A 17,510-nucleotide genomic window follows, 5' to 3' on the forward strand; every position below is an offset into this window, starting at 1 on the left:
TAGCCGTAGGGGAGAGTAGGGGAAAATGATCCCAAAAGCTTTGCTGTTTCATGCAGTGTGAGGAACAGCAGGAAAACCCAAACTCAGAACAGTTAGACATGGTTGTGTTTGAATTAATGCAACCGTTAAGTAATTAAGCCATTTGACATACAAAGTGTGCGGTAGCAGAAGAGGAGGAGGTGAGGTAGAGAGGGGACAGGTGGACTCTTGCTTGCAACAGTTTCCAGACTCTGTAACCGCGAGGGACCAGCGGAAATACCACACTTACCTAGAAGAAACTTCATTGGCCAAACTTCTTAACTCTTAATGTTAATTAACATAACCTTCTTCATTTAGTTAAAAGATTTTTAGTGTATATTTATATGCTCTAGTATTTTAAGCTTTCTTTGGGAAAAAAAAACAGTCTAAACTTAGAACAATAAAAGCAAAATAGACTATGTACAATCCTTTAAATTTTTTTTTTAAATCCCAAGAGTTTCCTTGGGAGTACTGCAGTAAATTATTGTGTAGATTCACCACAATTATTTTTCCATACTATGAAGTAGGAGTGGAGTTTAGGGTGTATTTTTCCTTTGCCTTTTTTGGCTGAGGAAGGAAAAGGGCAAAAGGATAAGAAGAAAGAGGTTAAAAACAGACCTTTAGTGCTGTTAGGAAATCGTGATATGCAGACGTCAAAACCATGTTGACATATATTTCAGATGATTGGTTTAACTTTGGCAGATAGGAGAATGTAACCTAGAAAATTGTTAATGGTTTACTTCAAAATTGTTAAATATTTCTCTGAGTAGTGTAATGTAACAATTTCATTGCACTGAAATTGGCACTCTGGTTGGTACAGCTTTCCAATTTTACTTGTCATGCTAGTGAAAGAGGCAGTAATTTGAAACCTAAAATAATCTTTTTAATCACTTGACAAAAGTGACACTCACCTTAATTATAGAAAGGTTTATATGTGAACATGTTCCATTTGCACTCAAAATGGAAGTCAAATTAAAAGGCAGATGTGTGGAATTAACAAAATTAAACTTGACATCTACTGTAAATGCAATCCCTGACAATTTTTTTAATGTGAGCCCAGAGGAGGCATTAAAAAAAAACCAAACCTAATAATTTAAACTACCCAAACGGCAAAAAAGTTTATCAGTGTCTTGTTAGAAACAGGCCAGCTACTGTAGCTTTTAAAATATTAATGGAAAAATGTAATTTGATCAACAAGATTGAAAGAATTGTGAGCAAAGCAACATGTTTTTGTTTCTAAATGTTGCTGTTCTTTCAAAGCTCAGATTATTCTGTTGTGACCAGTAAATGTGAAAATAATCACAAATTATAATCTTTCAAGGTAGAATCAGTCTTTTGGATGCTAATGTAAGATTTAAATTGTCTTTTGCTTCAGCTTTAAGATTGATAAGCAGATGATTCCAGAGCCCTGCCTTCCCTTATTGGTGTTCTTAATTTCCTTTTGAACTGTCTTGAAACCTGAAACCACAATTCCCACCCAATGTGTGTGGGAATTATGAAGAGAGACAAGTGCCTGGAAGAAGAGCTTCTCATTGGAGTAGAAGGGTGGTGGCACCCAGAGCCACATAAGGGGAAATACTTGTCCTCTGTTCAGTGGCAGAGGGGGCTGAGAAGAACCTATCATCTGAACTTGTGGAGTAACATTTGTTTTACCCTAAATCAGACACGTGTTACCTTACTGCCAGTTGCAAGCTAAAATTGACAGCACTAGTTCAAATCCAAACAACAAACTTATATTACCTTGGTGAATCATTTCTAGAGAAAGATGTGTCAAGATCGAAGATCTTGCTTAAAAATGGGTGTGGGGCAAAGGTCTGAAAGATTGTCAGATGGATTAAGCAAGTAAGAAACCTGTTGAAACTACTTTTTAGTAGGACATAATTGTGTTTGTTTCTGGGAGAAATAATTTCTAGAAACTTCTGTGTGAATGGTCACATCAAATGATGTAATCAGTCTTAGCTCAGCACTACTAGCCATAGTGGCTTGCAGCTTTAACCATCAAAATGTTGCCTTGATGAGGAAGCAGAAACCAAAGAAAGAAAAAGCAAATATGCATAAGAAAGCAAATTTCTTTATGTAATGCTTTTAGTACTTGGCTGCATACTGTGGAAAAGCCATTCAGTGTGAAAAATGGACAAAACCTAGTAAAAAAAGCAGGTGTCATTGAGGTGAACGTTTTGTTAGCTGTAAAAGCTGAATCGAGCACCTATGAATATTCACCTTTTTGTGTCCTCTGACACCTGATGAGCCTCTGCAGTGCACAGTTGGAGCTTACAGACACCCCTGTACTTCAACTGCAGTTTATTTTGCTGAAGCAGCTCCAACTGTGGAAAGAAAATTACCATGTGTGGCCACAATGTTGCATTAACCCATTATATGTATATGACCTTAGTAATATTCTGCAGAAGTGTTTGCAAAATCTTAGACTTGAAAGCTAAGAAGTGATGATGGTGAGACAAACATACAGCATCTGTAGTGGTGGTAAGCAAAAGTGGCTAAAAATGATGAAGTGGAGCTGCTGCTGACAGGGACTAAACATCCTTTACCCATGTGTGTGCACACAGTATATACCCAACCATGCCTACCACAGCACTAAGGCCTGTGCATCTCTTCAGGCTTTAGATAACTGTCCCTAATTCCTTGAAAGTCAGTGAACAGCACTGTGCCAGGTCAGCTTGGAAGTTTGCCCTGCCAATATAGGGCAGGTTAGCTTCTTTTAAAGGGTCTGGATAGCTGTGACTGAAACACCAGCAATTACACCATTTCTTCAGAAGACTGGTTTGTTCTTTGTGTTAAGGGTGGTAAGCATTCACCCTGCAACTAACTTTAGTTAGAGGTTCACTAAATCTGTAAATCTTCTAAAAATTAACATTATAAATAGAATTTGGAAATAAGCTGTAAGTGAGGTTTGAATTTAAATGCCTGAACTGTTTTCATACTGACCAGCGGTATAGTCATATTTGTTATATTTGGACATTCTATTCAAAAATAGTTGGTTTTTATGTATAAAGAACTTTAAGTTTTCATTTTTTTTTTCTAGGAGTCTTACTGCTGAAGTCCCTTCAAGAAGTGTGGAGTCAGGGAAAGTTTTGTTGACAGTCAGCAGAAAGGGTACCATCCTGATGATTTAATCCCTTTGAATGTCTCAAAATCCATAAGACTATAAAAGCACTCATTAGAATGTACAAGAATTGGGCCAGTGTCAGTTGTGCCTCCTGCGGTGTACCAAGTTCTCTGATTTTTAAGAAATCCTATTAAAATACCAAATGAGATTTGAATCTCAGTACCCATATGCTAAATTGCAAAACTGGAGCGTAGGACAAAAGGTCACTGTTTTATTTATTAGAGTTATAGAGCTTTCTTTGTTAATTATGCATTCATCCAACTCTGACTATACATCCGTCTAGTTTAATTAAGTCATTTAGAGAGCTTATCCCATATTTAGAACTTAAACTTTTTTGAATGATATAATTAAGTATAATGGGTTTTTGACATAAAAAGACCATCATTAAATGCTATCTTCTGTGTGCATATCTTCCTTATCATGCTTGTAGTGCTCTGCAGAAGTTTTAAAATTTAGTTCTGAAGATATGAATATGCTGAATCTTCTTTTTGTATTTAAATGTAGATGTGCAATGGGGTCTCATGTTTTAGTTCATTCTTGCATTTGCCAGGTTTTCTTTCTTTGTTTCCGTTAGCATGTGTCCTAGAATGGTTTGGATTGGAAGAGACCTTAAAGATCATCTAGTTCCAACATCCCTGCTATGGGCAGGAGTACTTTCTGCTAGACCAGGTTGCTCAAAGCCCCAACCAATCTGGCCTTGACCACTGCCAGGTTTGGGGCATCTGCAGCTTCTCTGGGCAGCCTGTTCCAGTGCCCACCACCACCTTACATCTAATCTAAACTTAGTCTCTGTTTGAAGCCATTCCCCCTTGTTCTGTCACTACATGCCCTTGTGAATAGTTTCTCTCTTTCTTGTGGGCTCTCTTCATGTACTGGAAGACCACAATTATCTACTGCATTTACTTATTATGAGTCAACAAAACAACAAAATCTTCTACTCGGTTGTGATTTTAGTAGTGTGGATTTTGTGGTCTATATTATCTATTGAAGCAATTCCTCAGCTTAAAGAGAATTGAATAACTTGCAATGCATTTTTTTTAAATTGAAGCACTTTAATTACACTTATCTACATACTTGTGTGTTTAATTTTTCCCAGCCTCAAACACTAAGAACAAAGTCAGTGCAACTCGTGTCTCCCGCTAAGAAAGTTCAGCTTGGAAGAAAATAGAATTTCATCTCAATGTTCCATTAAACTTTTAACTAGGAAGAATTAAATAATTCTAATTACAACAGTTTAGATCTGTGAAGTCTCTCTTCAGTGCTGTGATTTTGCTTTTTGATGTTGCTCTCAAAAAATAATCATAGCTGCTTTATATATAGGATTTTTTAAACTTTTTTGAAAAAGTTGATTTTTTTAATCCTATGCCTAAAATGAAAAGATGAAATCTAAATTGAGAGAAATGAGCTACAGCTCCTTCATATTAAAAGCTAAAAAAGGCCTCTCTGCAAATCTGGTGTTCAATCTCTGTTTGTTTTCTAAATGTCAGACTGCAAGACAAGTTTATTTAAATACTTTCTTAGTGTTACTTGTTGACACAGTTGTCTGAGTTCCCATCGGGGTGTCATTTGATCCCTGTTAGGAAAGGTGTAAATTAGACAACAGCAGCAACCAAAAAGAAAAATATTGAGAGCCTTAGAGCTGGAACAGTTTGAGTGGCCTATAAATACTTGTCATCGTTGTGTTTCACACTCTTGGGACTTGGCTGAAGCATGCTTTCCATATTGAACTAGAGACTAGATTGAATTAAATTTATATAAGCTTTGTTGACTGCATTGCAGCATTGTGGTGGTCTAAAAACTATGGTAGCTCAGATCAGTCAGGTTTTCCCTGCCTTGCTTTTTTAGCTTACCATGCACAGGTATGTATAGGCACACATCTGTCTACACACATAGATCGAGTATGTGTGTGTATACATGGGTATATATAAATGCACGTACTCTAGAACCGGAATCTCGCTACTTTTTTTGTACTCCTGGTGGCTGCCAATGCAGGAGTTTTGCCTGCTGCATTTATGCCAGACATCAACTCCCAAAATCCCACCAGCCCCACGTGTGCTCTTGTGACTGACTTTAACTTCATCATGGGCTTTTTCAAACAACCACTGCCCAAGTATCAGTTGCTGAAGTTTCCCTCCCTTTTATTTATGTGGAAAAGTAGACTTGTGCCAATTATTTGGTGCACCTGTTGACCTGCCCGTGACTTGACTGGAGAAAGGGACACCTTTTTAGGCTTGCACCGCCTTTGATCTAGGGAAGAAACAGTGTTGCTTGGTTGTAGAAAATTACATGTTTAGATGTGTAAAACAAGGCTGTGTTGTCTCTTCCTGTTCTATCACAAAGCCTGCTTTTTCCTAGGAGATGGTGGAGAACTTTTCTCAGGGTGGGGATGGGGGGAAGAGGTGAGGAGGAAGGGATCTCAAGAAATAAAAATGCACTAAGGGAGAATAGAAAAGAGAAAAGGGGTACCTTAAAGGATGATAGATTTATCTGAAGTGAGAGATGAGGAACAGTATTTGAAAGAAAAATGCTGTAATGTTGGCTAAACTGGATTAGTAGCCCACAATATAATGGGGGACGTATTTGATAGAAATATACTCTTAAAAACAAAGGTAATTTTTTTATTTCATCAAGCAGAGGTTACATTTGGCTAAAAGGTATCAAACATTATAGAAACTACAGGTATTGCTCTGGAGACTTAAAGTTGTATGAATATGACATTAATTATTCCTTTTCTCTGTGTTCTTGTTTACAGACCAGTCTTTCCATATGGGGATGGGGAAGTCTTGGCCTTGTGCTTTTTCTAGTAACTTTTGGACCCTTCGCTATATTTTACTTTGCATTTTATATCCTCTGCTTTGTGGGTGGGTAAGTATGTTATGAAGTGTTTTGTTTAATTTGCTGTGGAAGTAAAATTTTAATGGGTGTGTTAGCAAAGAGCTTGCTCTGAAAATCTGAAGTGGCTTTATGTAATTAATGTTTCCCCATTTGAGCACCTCTTTATGAGCAAAATTTTTGCAATTGAACTCCCAATTTAGCTATTTTTAGTGGATGTTAGAGGGAAAATGCTCACTTAAAAACAGTGGTAATTTCAGTTCATACTTTTTATTAGTGTCAGTTCTTTTCCCAGGTACTTCTAAGTACTTATGTTTCCTTTTCTATCACAATCTCATTTTCCTATTTAAGGCACTTGATTCATGGGAGTGGATGTTGTCCTGTGTGTGTGGATATAATGCTACACTTTGAACAAGTAGATCAGTTCAGCAACTGTAGACTTTTCATATATTATCTATATAAGCAGGAAGGGAGAAAATGTGAAGTTTAGCATCATTATTACATAGTATATTATGATGTTTGCCTTGTAACCATTAAAATATTTTTAATGGCAAGTTAGAATGTCTTAGTGGGATATTCTTTTTACCTTCTTACTTGATACCGTACAGAATGTATGTATATTCCTGAATATCTCATCAAAAATGTAATAGAGTTTAGTAGCTAGAATTAGAGCTGCTATGCTTGGGTTTCAACTGTATTAGGCTTGGTACTTCATCTCTGAGAAATCAGAATAGTCAGTCTGTTAGAAAAGGGATTTAGTTAAGGTAAAACTAACTTCTAGTAAATGCTTTTGTCTTGTTAAGTCTTGATGCAGGTGTGGTTGGCATATTTTGCTATCTGTTAGTCCAGGGCAAAAGTCAGAGTTTATCCAAAGGGTAAGGGTGCATCTGCTTGCTGTATTGTCTTACCACTTCCTTAGTACTTGCAGTATGGAAAACAACATGGGATATAATAATTTCTTAAGATGTTATCCTTCATTCTTGCACAGTTTCAGTTTGGCTTTGCAAAGCTAATCGTCAAAGCAGGGTCTTGGAGTATGTCTGAAGTCAGCTACAGTTTGCCACCATTAAACTGCATGTGGTGCCTGAGCTCGTTCATTCTCAAGTCAGCTCTCATATCTCTTTGCTGTGGTTATTGTACTGCTTTGATTAATTTTTTTATCTAGTCAGTAAACATTGATCTTGTTGGTAGTGTATCTGTTGGAGCAGAGTCTTTACTTACATATATAGATGTGAAGTCTCAGCCCTTGCAGTAGAATGTCATCACTTCATTACTATAACATATACATCTTGACTGTGGCTGTGATCTGGCCTTTTTTACACTGTTAATCTTTTGAAGAATGACACACTTGCTTTAGCATTCAGTACACAGAACCGTGAGTGCTAACTAGGCCAAATGGGTTTATATCTAAATTATTCTTGCCTGCTTTTTTTTTTTTTTTTTAATTAATTCCCCTGAAGTTTCGCAAAATGCTTGGTCATGCTTCTGTTAGGAACAAACAGAAATTGTTATGAAGCAACTTTTGCACTTAGAATTAGCAATTATATGTCATGACATCATATATATAAACATTTAGTTTTGGTTCATGGTTATAGTGATGTCTGTAATGTTTATTTACACTTCTCCAGAGCAAAATAGCAATTTTGGACATGGATTTTTATGGTTGATATTTTTGTTGAAACTTGGAGTTCTTACCCAATTTCACACAGTTTTTTGGTCTTTATATTTCGTTCAAAAAAGAAGTGGCCAGTCAAACGTTTCTGACTTCCAGTAGCCAGAAGTCAAGCTTCTGTCCCATTTTGCAGTTTTAACAAAAGAAAATGCTGAATCACAGCTGGTCGCACTCTTAGTATTGACCCTAAGTACTTAAATAATGTATCAGTGGACTGTGCAGGAAGATAATGGTGATGCCATATCTATGTCAATGTAATCAATCTGTTTATACTGTTTAATTCCTATTATGTGTAATTATTTCTTTTTGATATGCACTCAGCTCTGTGATTGCACAAATGACTTGTGGTAAATGTACTATTGTTTTTGGTGTACATGGAAGAATGCTGAAACCATTTGTATATATGAATAAAAGTTCCAAGTCACCATTTCTCTGTATTTAATTTTCTTTTGTTTCGAGACTGATTTATTAAATGTTAGCCTTTTTCCATTCAGTGATCATTCACTTAGGGAACTGAGCTCAAAAGCAGGAGGCTAAAGATAGATACTGTTTACTTAACCTGTGTAGAATATTACAGGGTGGTTTTCTTTTTTCCTCTCCTTCAAGTACAGGTGTAGACCCCTTTACCTGAGTGCTGAGCCTGTCTGTTACCATCTGCCTTTCCCACTAAGAGTGTTTCTTATCTTATTTTTCCTTCCCTCTTTCAGCCCTAAGCAAGTGAAATAAAAATTATGTGAATTGTGGCTTTGCCAAATACAAAAATTGAAATTTCATGGAAATTTCAGTTGAAATTTCTTGAAATCAATTGCTTTGCCATTTAAAAGCATTTGCTCGGTCATCAAATCCCATAATTATTGATACTCAGTCACATCCATATATATGTGACTGTCTGGCTCCATTAATGATTGTGACTGCTGACCAAATCAGGAATGGTTCTGTAGCTGCTTTTTGACTTTCACAAAGCATTCAGCTGAGACTGTTACTTTTTAGAATTGAGGGGAAAGTGATAATTCTGTGATCTTCATTTTTTTATCTTTTACCTTTGTTCTGTTGTTAATCTACCCCTGAAAAAGCTGGCCATCCAGTAATCTTTGGAAGAATTTTTTTAAAATGAAGCAAAATGCAATCTTTTCCTTTTTCTTGTCTGTTCATTTACAGAAGACTAATACGATTTCTCATTAATGTATTGCAAATCCTCTTGATGAATTAAATAAGCATTTACACTAGAAGATTCAGGTTAGCTAACAGATGCCCTGAATGTTCAGACTATGTATCCTTCTCTGATGCTCACATGATTTTACATTAGAGAATAAAATGTGTTATTTTCTGCCAGAGAAGAAGCAGCTCCTAGCATTTCAAGCATAAAACTGATAATACTTCAAGGCATCTAAGATTAGCCTTTTTTTTTACCATATTGGTAGTATTAGTATTTTTGAATGAGTCATTAACTTCAAAAGTATCAAAACATTTGAGAGAAATCAGAGATATAATCTATACTAGTTATTTCCAAGGCTTCATTCCTTTTGAATAAAAAAAATAGAAGCAACTGACTGACAGATGTTTGAAGTTAAAGTTGATTTTAGGCCAAACTTGAGTATACTGTTTCCTTTAAAAACAACCGAGGTTTCTAATAGCAAAGTCATAGATAATCAAAAGAAAATCCAACCTTATATAATTAAAAATGAGCCAAAACATTAGTGAAACTAGTATTGTGATTTTTCTAAGAAAGTTCTTGTCTGTGAACTCTGATAGGTGTTAGGATTTTAAAGTTGCAGGGAGCAGGAGGGCAATTAAACCTTTTATTTTTTGCTGTCATATGGCAGGTAAGGATGGCTGTAATGGAATTAGAGTATCCAGTAAACTCTTCCTATGCATTGTCAAGTTACTGATAATAATTTGAGTAGCTTTTTTTTCCTTCTTCTTTCATGGAATTAACCTCATAGCTTCTGAATTACTGGGCCTGTGAGGGGCTTAAAAAGATTTTTTTTTTTTTTTTTTTTTTTACATTTTGGGAATTAAAACCTTTAAATTGCATATTTTAGATTGCATAGGATTTTTTCTGTAATCTTGTAAGTGAGAGTATCATATCAACAGCAATCTGTATTAAAAGAACATATTACTTCAGCACATTTCAAGCCTGGAATAGCTTTGTGAGTTCCTGTGGTCACAAGTGCTGGTCTGGCCTTTAAATGTAATGCTTTGAAATTTGTGTAAAAGTTGTGTGTGTTTAGCCATCCCAAGGTTAATCTTATTTTCTTTTTTTCTTTGCTTGATATTTCAAAGGCTACATGCTCTGCTTATGCTAGAATTGGGACAGACACTAGGTTTTCATCTATTTCTAAATAAAGCCAGCTTGATGTTCATGTGTTTTTGTGCCCTAGTGTCATAAGCTGTAAATAAATTTTTGCTGTTCTAGCAAGGGTAAGCACAATGTCTAAACATATGCAGCGGTTAGTTATGCTTGCTGCATCAGTTTATTCCTGGACTGTGATTTTGTGGCTTACACTACAGTGGAGCAGCCTACAGAGTTTATTTCTTCATAGCTTTGGTGATTCTTCATATAAATGCAATCAATGCAACTTCTGTATGTACCCCTCTTCCCAAGTGCTAATATTTGTGAGCGCAGGCAGTGTGCCATCACAGCAGGCACACTGTAGCATAGACAATGCTATGTAGATTTTCTGTGTTGTAAGAATGTATCAAGACAGACAATGAAAGACTGGGAAACTTCATGATTAGGGTTGTATCAGTTATTTTGAGCCGCATGTTACAATGTGAAAAAGCACGAGAGTAAACAGTGAGGATTATCATGTATTGTCACTTTATAACTTGCTGTTAAATATTTTCTAGAGGTGAGAAAATGTGGCTGTAGTTGTACCTGGTCTTTCTTTTTCCATTTTAGGGGTTTTGTGGTTACTCTTTTATTTGGAAAAAGCAATTCAGAAAAATACCTTGAGCAGTGTGAACATTCATTTCTCCCTTGTACATCAGTTGGGATCCCTAAGGTAAGGAAAATTTCTGGTCTTAATTTCTAGATGAGATTTTATAACTTGGTTAGAAATAATCAGTTTTAATGTAAGAATTGTAAATTGTGCCCATTTCTGAAGGTAAAAGAGACTGCTTTTATCTTTTGAGTCAGCTGCTATGTGTAAGTGAAATGCAATGCCATATTTTTCCTTTATGAAATACAATTTTTTCAATAGGTTATGGAAAGTTTGATTAAAGTATTGTTTCTTCATTGTGAGAAATGAATATGATATGACTGGCAAATATCATCTGTGAGGAAATTACTAAACCATTCCTTTCCAGATTACCTGTGTGTCTTGGGGGTAGCTCTTTCTTGCTTTTTTTGTGCAAGATTGTCACAACTATTTAGGTGTCTTCCATCACTGGATCTGTAGTCTCTCCACTTTTGATTGTGGTCAAAAAGTTGCCTGCCTAACTAAGAAAGTCAAACTATTACAAAGTCTAGATTTGCAGTACTTCAAGGATGTAGAGGTTATCTTTGGCTCTCTTCAATACCAAGCAAAAATTCTGGAAAGGAATAGATGAATACAGAGCAGCAGTGGTATCCACTTTTCAGCTATTTTCTTTTCTGAATACCTAACAGACACATCATTTTGATTGATGGACTCAAGTTCAGGGTTCCTAACTGGATAAATCTGCATCTGTTTAATACAGAAAAAGTTGTTAAAAGCCAGGAGGTAGAATTTCTAGGAATTCCTGGTTTATGAACCAATGCATCTTGTTAGGTCAGAAGTTTAAATATATCTTGGTCTAATCCATTTGCACTCATCAGAATAAACACTTTAACCCCAAGATTGCTAATTATATTACATTTAATCTGACAGCTATTCTGACTGAAGCATCCTGTTATATCTTAGCTATCATTCACTACATTTCATGTCTATCAAAGGGGGTGAGTGTTCAGCTTTATCAGTAGCACATAGAAATTTACCTTGTGATTCAGCAGTGTGTTTTCTAGTCACAGAACTTTTTCTGTGACTCGTTCATTGCATGTTTGGAAAGTGGCCTTTTCACTTAAGTCTTTGAATATTTTAAGATAAATCTGAAAGTATACCCTAAACTGTAAAGTAAGTTCACTGCTCCAGATGAAAAGTACAAAGGATAAGGCTGAAAAACGAAAAGTCAGTAGTCAGCTAATGTTTCTGTTCTGTTAATGAAACCTCATTTTTGAAGGCAAAGATTCTTGGTGCCATATAGACTTTAGTGCTTCTGTTATATAGGTTGTTACTTAATGTCCTGTGTTTTGAGAGCAAATTTAGAGAAGTTTTTTCTGTTTTTTAATTTACCTCTACATGCTGAAACGTTTTATAATGTTAGTGTTACATTTTTGGGTTCAGCATGTATGTATGCTCTAGTTGCTTTATAAAAGAATAAAATCTTGTGGAGTTTTTTGTGTACTCCTTGCAAATTCAGTAGTTTGGCATCCAATTTGAGTATGGACTATTGATACAGCACTTCCCTCAACTGACCTGTCTTGACTAATCTCTGGATTTAAGTTTTGTAATATGAAGATATTTGTTTTTAGCTGACTTATGAAATGCTATTTGAAGCTGTTCACCAAATAAAATCTGTTTGTCTTCTACAATAGTGTTTTCTCTTTTGCCACTGCATTAAAGTAGCGTTAACAAGGGTATGTAAGCTTTTCAATAGCAGTGCAAGTAGAGATGAGTCCCAGCCAAAACCAAACATGTTGTTTTGTGATTCCTATTCCTATTTCTGTATTTCTGCTGACTTGTGTGGAAAATAATATTTTTAACTTGAAATTTTTTTCATGTTTAAAGTCATTTTGGACCTAAGTGGTCTTGAACAATGAATATTCTTTCTAGTGGCTGATGTGTATAGATTATACTTCTGCCATGAACCAAGTACAAGCTGAATTTGCCTGAACATGAAATTATTTTGTGGTAGTCCAAGGAGTAATCTGGTGATATTGGTTCTTTATAAGATGCTCTTTTCATCAGAGTTTTATTGATAGTTTTGGGGTATTTTTGGTACTTAGAGATTTTCTTTAGGCTAAGATAAATGTTCAGATGCTTGATTTTACAGAAATCAGTAATAATACAGAGAATCAAAGTTGTGGCTGGATGTAATATATAGAATGTACCATACATTACAACACTAGATTTGGTGCTGATAGGTTTCCTTGATTGCTGCACATTATACTTACTAGAAAATATATAGTGAATACCTCACATTAAGGAGAATACTTAAGGTACCTTTGATGGAAGATTGTATACCTTTCTACAATTTGTTTGTTTGTTTACAAACACACAGGGAGGCTTAAAAAATAGGCTTCGACTTGCTTTTCCTTTTGCAAGTCATATATAACTTCTGTGTCAGGAACCTACAGGATGGTGCAATAATTAACTGGCTCTGCAAGATACACAGTTGTCTGCAGGCTTGTATTAAAACAATATTGAGTGAAAGGTAAGTTTAGAGCTCTCTGAACTGTTAACTTGAATGCCACTTCCAGTTGAAATTACAGTTTCACTTCAACAGAAGTGTGAAATGTTTGGTTATGATAGTTTGTGTCTCTAAGCTTTACCCAAAAGACAAAAAGTAGGCTTGGTACAATATTGCCAAAGTACAGGAAGAAAACAGTGGTAACAACTTACAAGCAGTAGTTGCATGTTGGATCCCTAAATAGTCTCTGAGTCTCTTTAAGTCAGTGGGTCATATCCTATGTCACAGATTTGAGGCAGATGTGTAAATGCTCTGTGTCTTGTCCGCTCCTGAAACCCTGTGACTGCAACTGAGGAAATAGTACCACAGTCTAAATGAGGCATATTTCATATTTGACAGTTAGCTAACAGTTTCAAAAGAGGACTTCAAAAATACCCATTAGTGCAGTGAAACAAAAGTCTGAAATAACTCAGTGCAGTTAGATGCTTGTGGAGCCTGGATTTATTTGTGCTGCATCTCTCTTTGTGGAGTCTGTGTCTTGCATTCCTCCTAGGTGCTTCCTCCCTGCTTAAAATGAAGCAAGGAGGTGTTAAATGTAATAAGAAGTGATATCTATTTTTCCTAGCCAATGATTTAATACTGGTAGAGTACATCAGACTAATTGTGAGTGAAGTGACAGTCAAATGGGACAGTTGTCGTGTAAGTTGGGTCCTTCCTTTAAGTCTGTCTTCTGTGTCAGCATCTGGAAGGCAGAAGTAAAACCAACAATGCTTTCCAAGTGAGACTAAAGTCAGCGGTTGTACCTATAATGGAATAAAAGCACATACTCTAAATTTTAGATGTTTTCAGACATATCAAAAGCAAATTAAATTATACTGCAGGCACATAAAGATTTCTCTGGAGATAAAGAATATGAAAGAATGGTCTAACCTTGTAGTTGGCTCTGCTTTGAGCAGAACATCGGACGAGATGAATCCCTGAAATCCAGGTCAAAACATGGATTCTATGAGCATATGATCATTCAAATTTTTACCAAGTAATCTTGCATATTCTTTGTGTCCCTCTCTTTCTTGTGCCTGCTGCTTTTTTTTTTCTGCTGAATACAGTAAATACATTCCTCTCTGTTTTCCAAATGTGGTTTTATGCATGCAGTCCTTCAAAATTATTTTGACCATTTTCTTCTAGTAATTTGTACTATGCTGTGTTTAGTAAAAATGTTTAATTATTCACGTCCCTATAATTTGGTGGTTTTGACGCAATCAGCACAAAAATACCTTGCAAATTCATTGGTCTATAGGGGGAATACACTAATTATTTGAATGGGACCCAGTCTTAGTTGTATTAAAGTGGCATTGAAGGTTCACTTGCCTTGAAAGTTAAAAAAATATTCAGAATTTTGCAACAAAGTATTACTGTGTTGTGATACAGAGTTTCTTAAAGAGGAGAATGATTTTTTTTTTCTGGCCTCTGATATTTCACTGCCATTTACTGTTAACTGATTTGAATGAGAGATACTTAAGGCTAGTTTTAATTGCATGGAATAAAAAGCTTGGATATATGGTTTATAATTCCTTCATTTATGGCTTTGGCAGTTCTTTTTTTTTCCAATATAGGCATAACTGTAGATCAAAGAAATTATTAGTTTAATTGAACAATAGTAAGTTTTTGGGATATTATTTCTGTGAAATTAGAGGAGTTTATTGCCAATTTCATTGAAATTTTTTAGAAAGATGCTGCATTGGTCCACTTGTGAGAAGCGCTGATAAAAGGAGTTCTTTTTCAGTATGTCACTTGCCAAAAGTCAGCTCTGATGTGGTCATTCTTGGCGTTAACCACTTTGAGTTGCAAATCCTTCTATAAAGTAATTTCTTTCCCTCCTCATCAATTACTTTCCAAAGGCTCATCTGTTGAGTAGCAATTGTACAAAAAAGTAGTTTCTCTTCTGGCATATAGAATAAACTGAGGTGGATAAAGAAACCAAAAACCCAGCTGAAAATTATCTGCTTGAGATTGCACAGTCAAGTTCACAAACAAGAGGGGAACTGGAGTCTTTCATAAAAATTACTCTGTGCTGTTGTGCCTTACCCTTCCCTCCTTTTCTAACTATTTGAGTTTTATTTCCTTCTGATTTAGTAATTTAGCAAACGCTTGTTTATATTAAGCAAGAAGTAGGTTTTTATTATGTACTATATAGAAAAAAATACAGAAAATATTGTTGCTCAGAGAGGTGGTGGATGCCTCATCCCTGGAAACATTCTAGGTCAGGTTGAACAGGGCTCTGAGCAGCCTGATGTAGTTCAGGATGTCCCTGCTCATTGCAGAGGGTTTCAACTAGACCTTCCAACCCAAATATTTATATGATTCTATGATTATATCTTCTCTATAAATTATAATAATATAGAAAATGTATATAGTCATTACTGGGTGTATACATATCTATCATAAGCTGTAGAGCTGTCTTTTAATTAGAGCTAAACCCTGCAAAGTTACATTTCCCAATCTCTTTCAAGTGCATAGAAGAAATGAAACGTGAAGCCAGACCTATTAAGATTGACAGAAGACTGACAGGTGCAAACATAATTGATGAGCCTTTGCAACAGGTAAGTTCTAACCAGGACTGTTTAACCTACTTTTATTTCTATGCAAGTATTGACTGTGTAATGCAGGAGTAGTTGAGTGACAAATAGAATTTCAAAATTTTACCATATATGAGAGTGATAAATGAAAAAAACAGGGGAGATGGGCTGGGATATTGGGCAATATTTGAGTATATTTTTGGTATATTTTATTTCATTTTTTCAGTGTAGTGGTGGTAAAAACAATGTGTGCAAACCAGTCTGAAAAGAAGTTTCAGTGTGTGAATTCTATTGTTTCACTCCCAGTTTCATAATGGCAAAGGAGTGTTGTTCACTCTGGTAACCTTTTAGGATAACTGCTATTTTGTTATCAGGCACAAAAAAACTTTTTTTTTTTTGTCCTTTTTCATTAGTTCTTTTTTTTTTTTCCAATTTCAGGTAATTCAGTTTTCCCTGAGAGACTATGTGCAGTATTGGTATTACACACTAAGTGATGATGAATCCTTTCTTCTGGAAATTAGGCAGGCGCTTCAGTATGCACTTGTTCAGTTTTCTGCCAGGTAAGATTTGCTTTTATTTACATCAATATACTGTGGGTTATATGGTAGTAGGTAAGTGGTTAAGTTTATCTACTAGCCTAGTTCAGTTCATTTTACAGAAAGAACATGTAAAAATTTTAGATTATAATATAAGAAATACGATCTTTTGCTGATCCCATAGGGAAATAATGGAGATGACAGTGTTTGAAGTCATAATATTTTGCAAAATGGCCATTTCAAAATTTAGATTGCCTAAAATCACTGAACTGCTATTTTTTTTTCCTTTTTTGCAACTTAAGCATTAAGTTTGTGAATCATTTTTTCTTTGTATTCTTCATGTAAAGAGTAGGGCCACTCCTGAGGTAAGTCTGAATTCAACATGTGTATCACCTCAGATGATTTTTAGAAGTGGTATGGCTCTTCCATATATAAGAGCAATGGGTATTTTAGAAAGAATAGTAGTCCAGGGAATGAAATAGAATGTCACATATGCAAATCTTTTTTTTTAAACAGGATTGATTGAGGACAAACGGATAGTTTGTTAATTACTCCTTATTTTTGCTGCTGTTCCCTGACTTTCTGCTACTTGATTAGCAACTTGTCTGGGAAGTTCACTTCTTTAGTATGGCTGATTTCTCAGCCCAGGTGCTGCGTGCTTTGATATCCATATACATGTTTATTAAGTTTTTATTTCAGGTGTTCATCCCACTGTGCTTATTGTTACTTGCCTTCCCTCCAGAAGAAGTTGTGGGTCACCTAAATATAAGTAACTTCGTAGCAATTTTAAGGTGCTATCCCCTCCCTCTGTTGACTTGAAAATGTACGTTACTGTGCTTTTCTGACAGTGAGGGTCAAAGATGGAGAGCTGGGTTTAATACTAGAAAAAAATAATTATAATATAATTATGAATATAATAATATATTATGTAGTAAAATAATGGAAATCCTAGGAAACAGTATTGAAATGGTGAAAATGATGCTAAATAAACTGTTACAGCAACCAAACTTATGCATGAAATGGGCATGACTACCCAGCTTCAGTGTTTTTGTCTGTTTGGTACTGTCCATTTCATTGGACAGTGTTGAGCACTGAGTTTGTGTCAAAGTAGGTCAAATTCTGGCAAGTTTATTTTTTCTTCCCTGCAGTACTATAGCTCTTCAAAAATACGCACTGCTCCTGTGCCGTTGTGTTCTGCTGTAGAAAGCAAATCAATTTCACAGGCCTGCAGCAGTTCTGCAGAAAAAAATGATGTAGTGTATTTATAATGCGTGTAGTTGGATATAGCTGAAGCAGTTTAGGTTAGTACCATCACCTGTAGT

The 17,510-nt window shown here is 35.6% G+C and overlaps 1 protein-coding gene across 6 annotated transcripts in view; it reads left to right on the top strand.

Annotated features, from left to right (window-relative positions):
- SNX13 (sorting nexin 13) overlaps positions 1-17,510 on the top strand; it is a 65,266-nt gene that overhangs the window by 14,985 nt on the left and 32,771 nt on the right. For 5 of the 6 annotated variants that reach the window (XR_011005235.1, XM_068209655.1, XM_068209636.1 and 2 more), the window contains exons 2-5: positions 5,895-6,007; positions 10,549-10,651; positions 15,587-15,676; positions 16,091-16,212. Coding sequence is in view for 5 of the 6 variants with exons in the window: in XM_068209655.1 (XP_068065756.1) it covers positions 5,895-6,007; positions 10,549-10,651; positions 15,587-15,676; positions 16,091-16,212 (428 nt within the window). In the remaining variant the exon portion in view is untranslated. The remainder of the gene's footprint in view (positions 1-5,894; positions 6,008-10,548; positions 10,652-15,586; positions 15,677-16,090; positions 16,213-17,510) is intronic. The other variant, XM_068209646.1, reaches the window with a different exon arrangement.

This window comes from Anomalospiza imberbis, chromosome 1 (genome assembly GCF_031753505.1).
Source record: "Anomalospiza imberbis isolate Cuckoo-Finch-1a 21T00152 chromosome 1, ASM3175350v1, whole genome shotgun sequence".
Lineage (NCBI taxonomy): Eukaryota > Metazoa > Chordata > Aves > Passeriformes > Viduidae > Anomalospiza > Anomalospiza imberbis.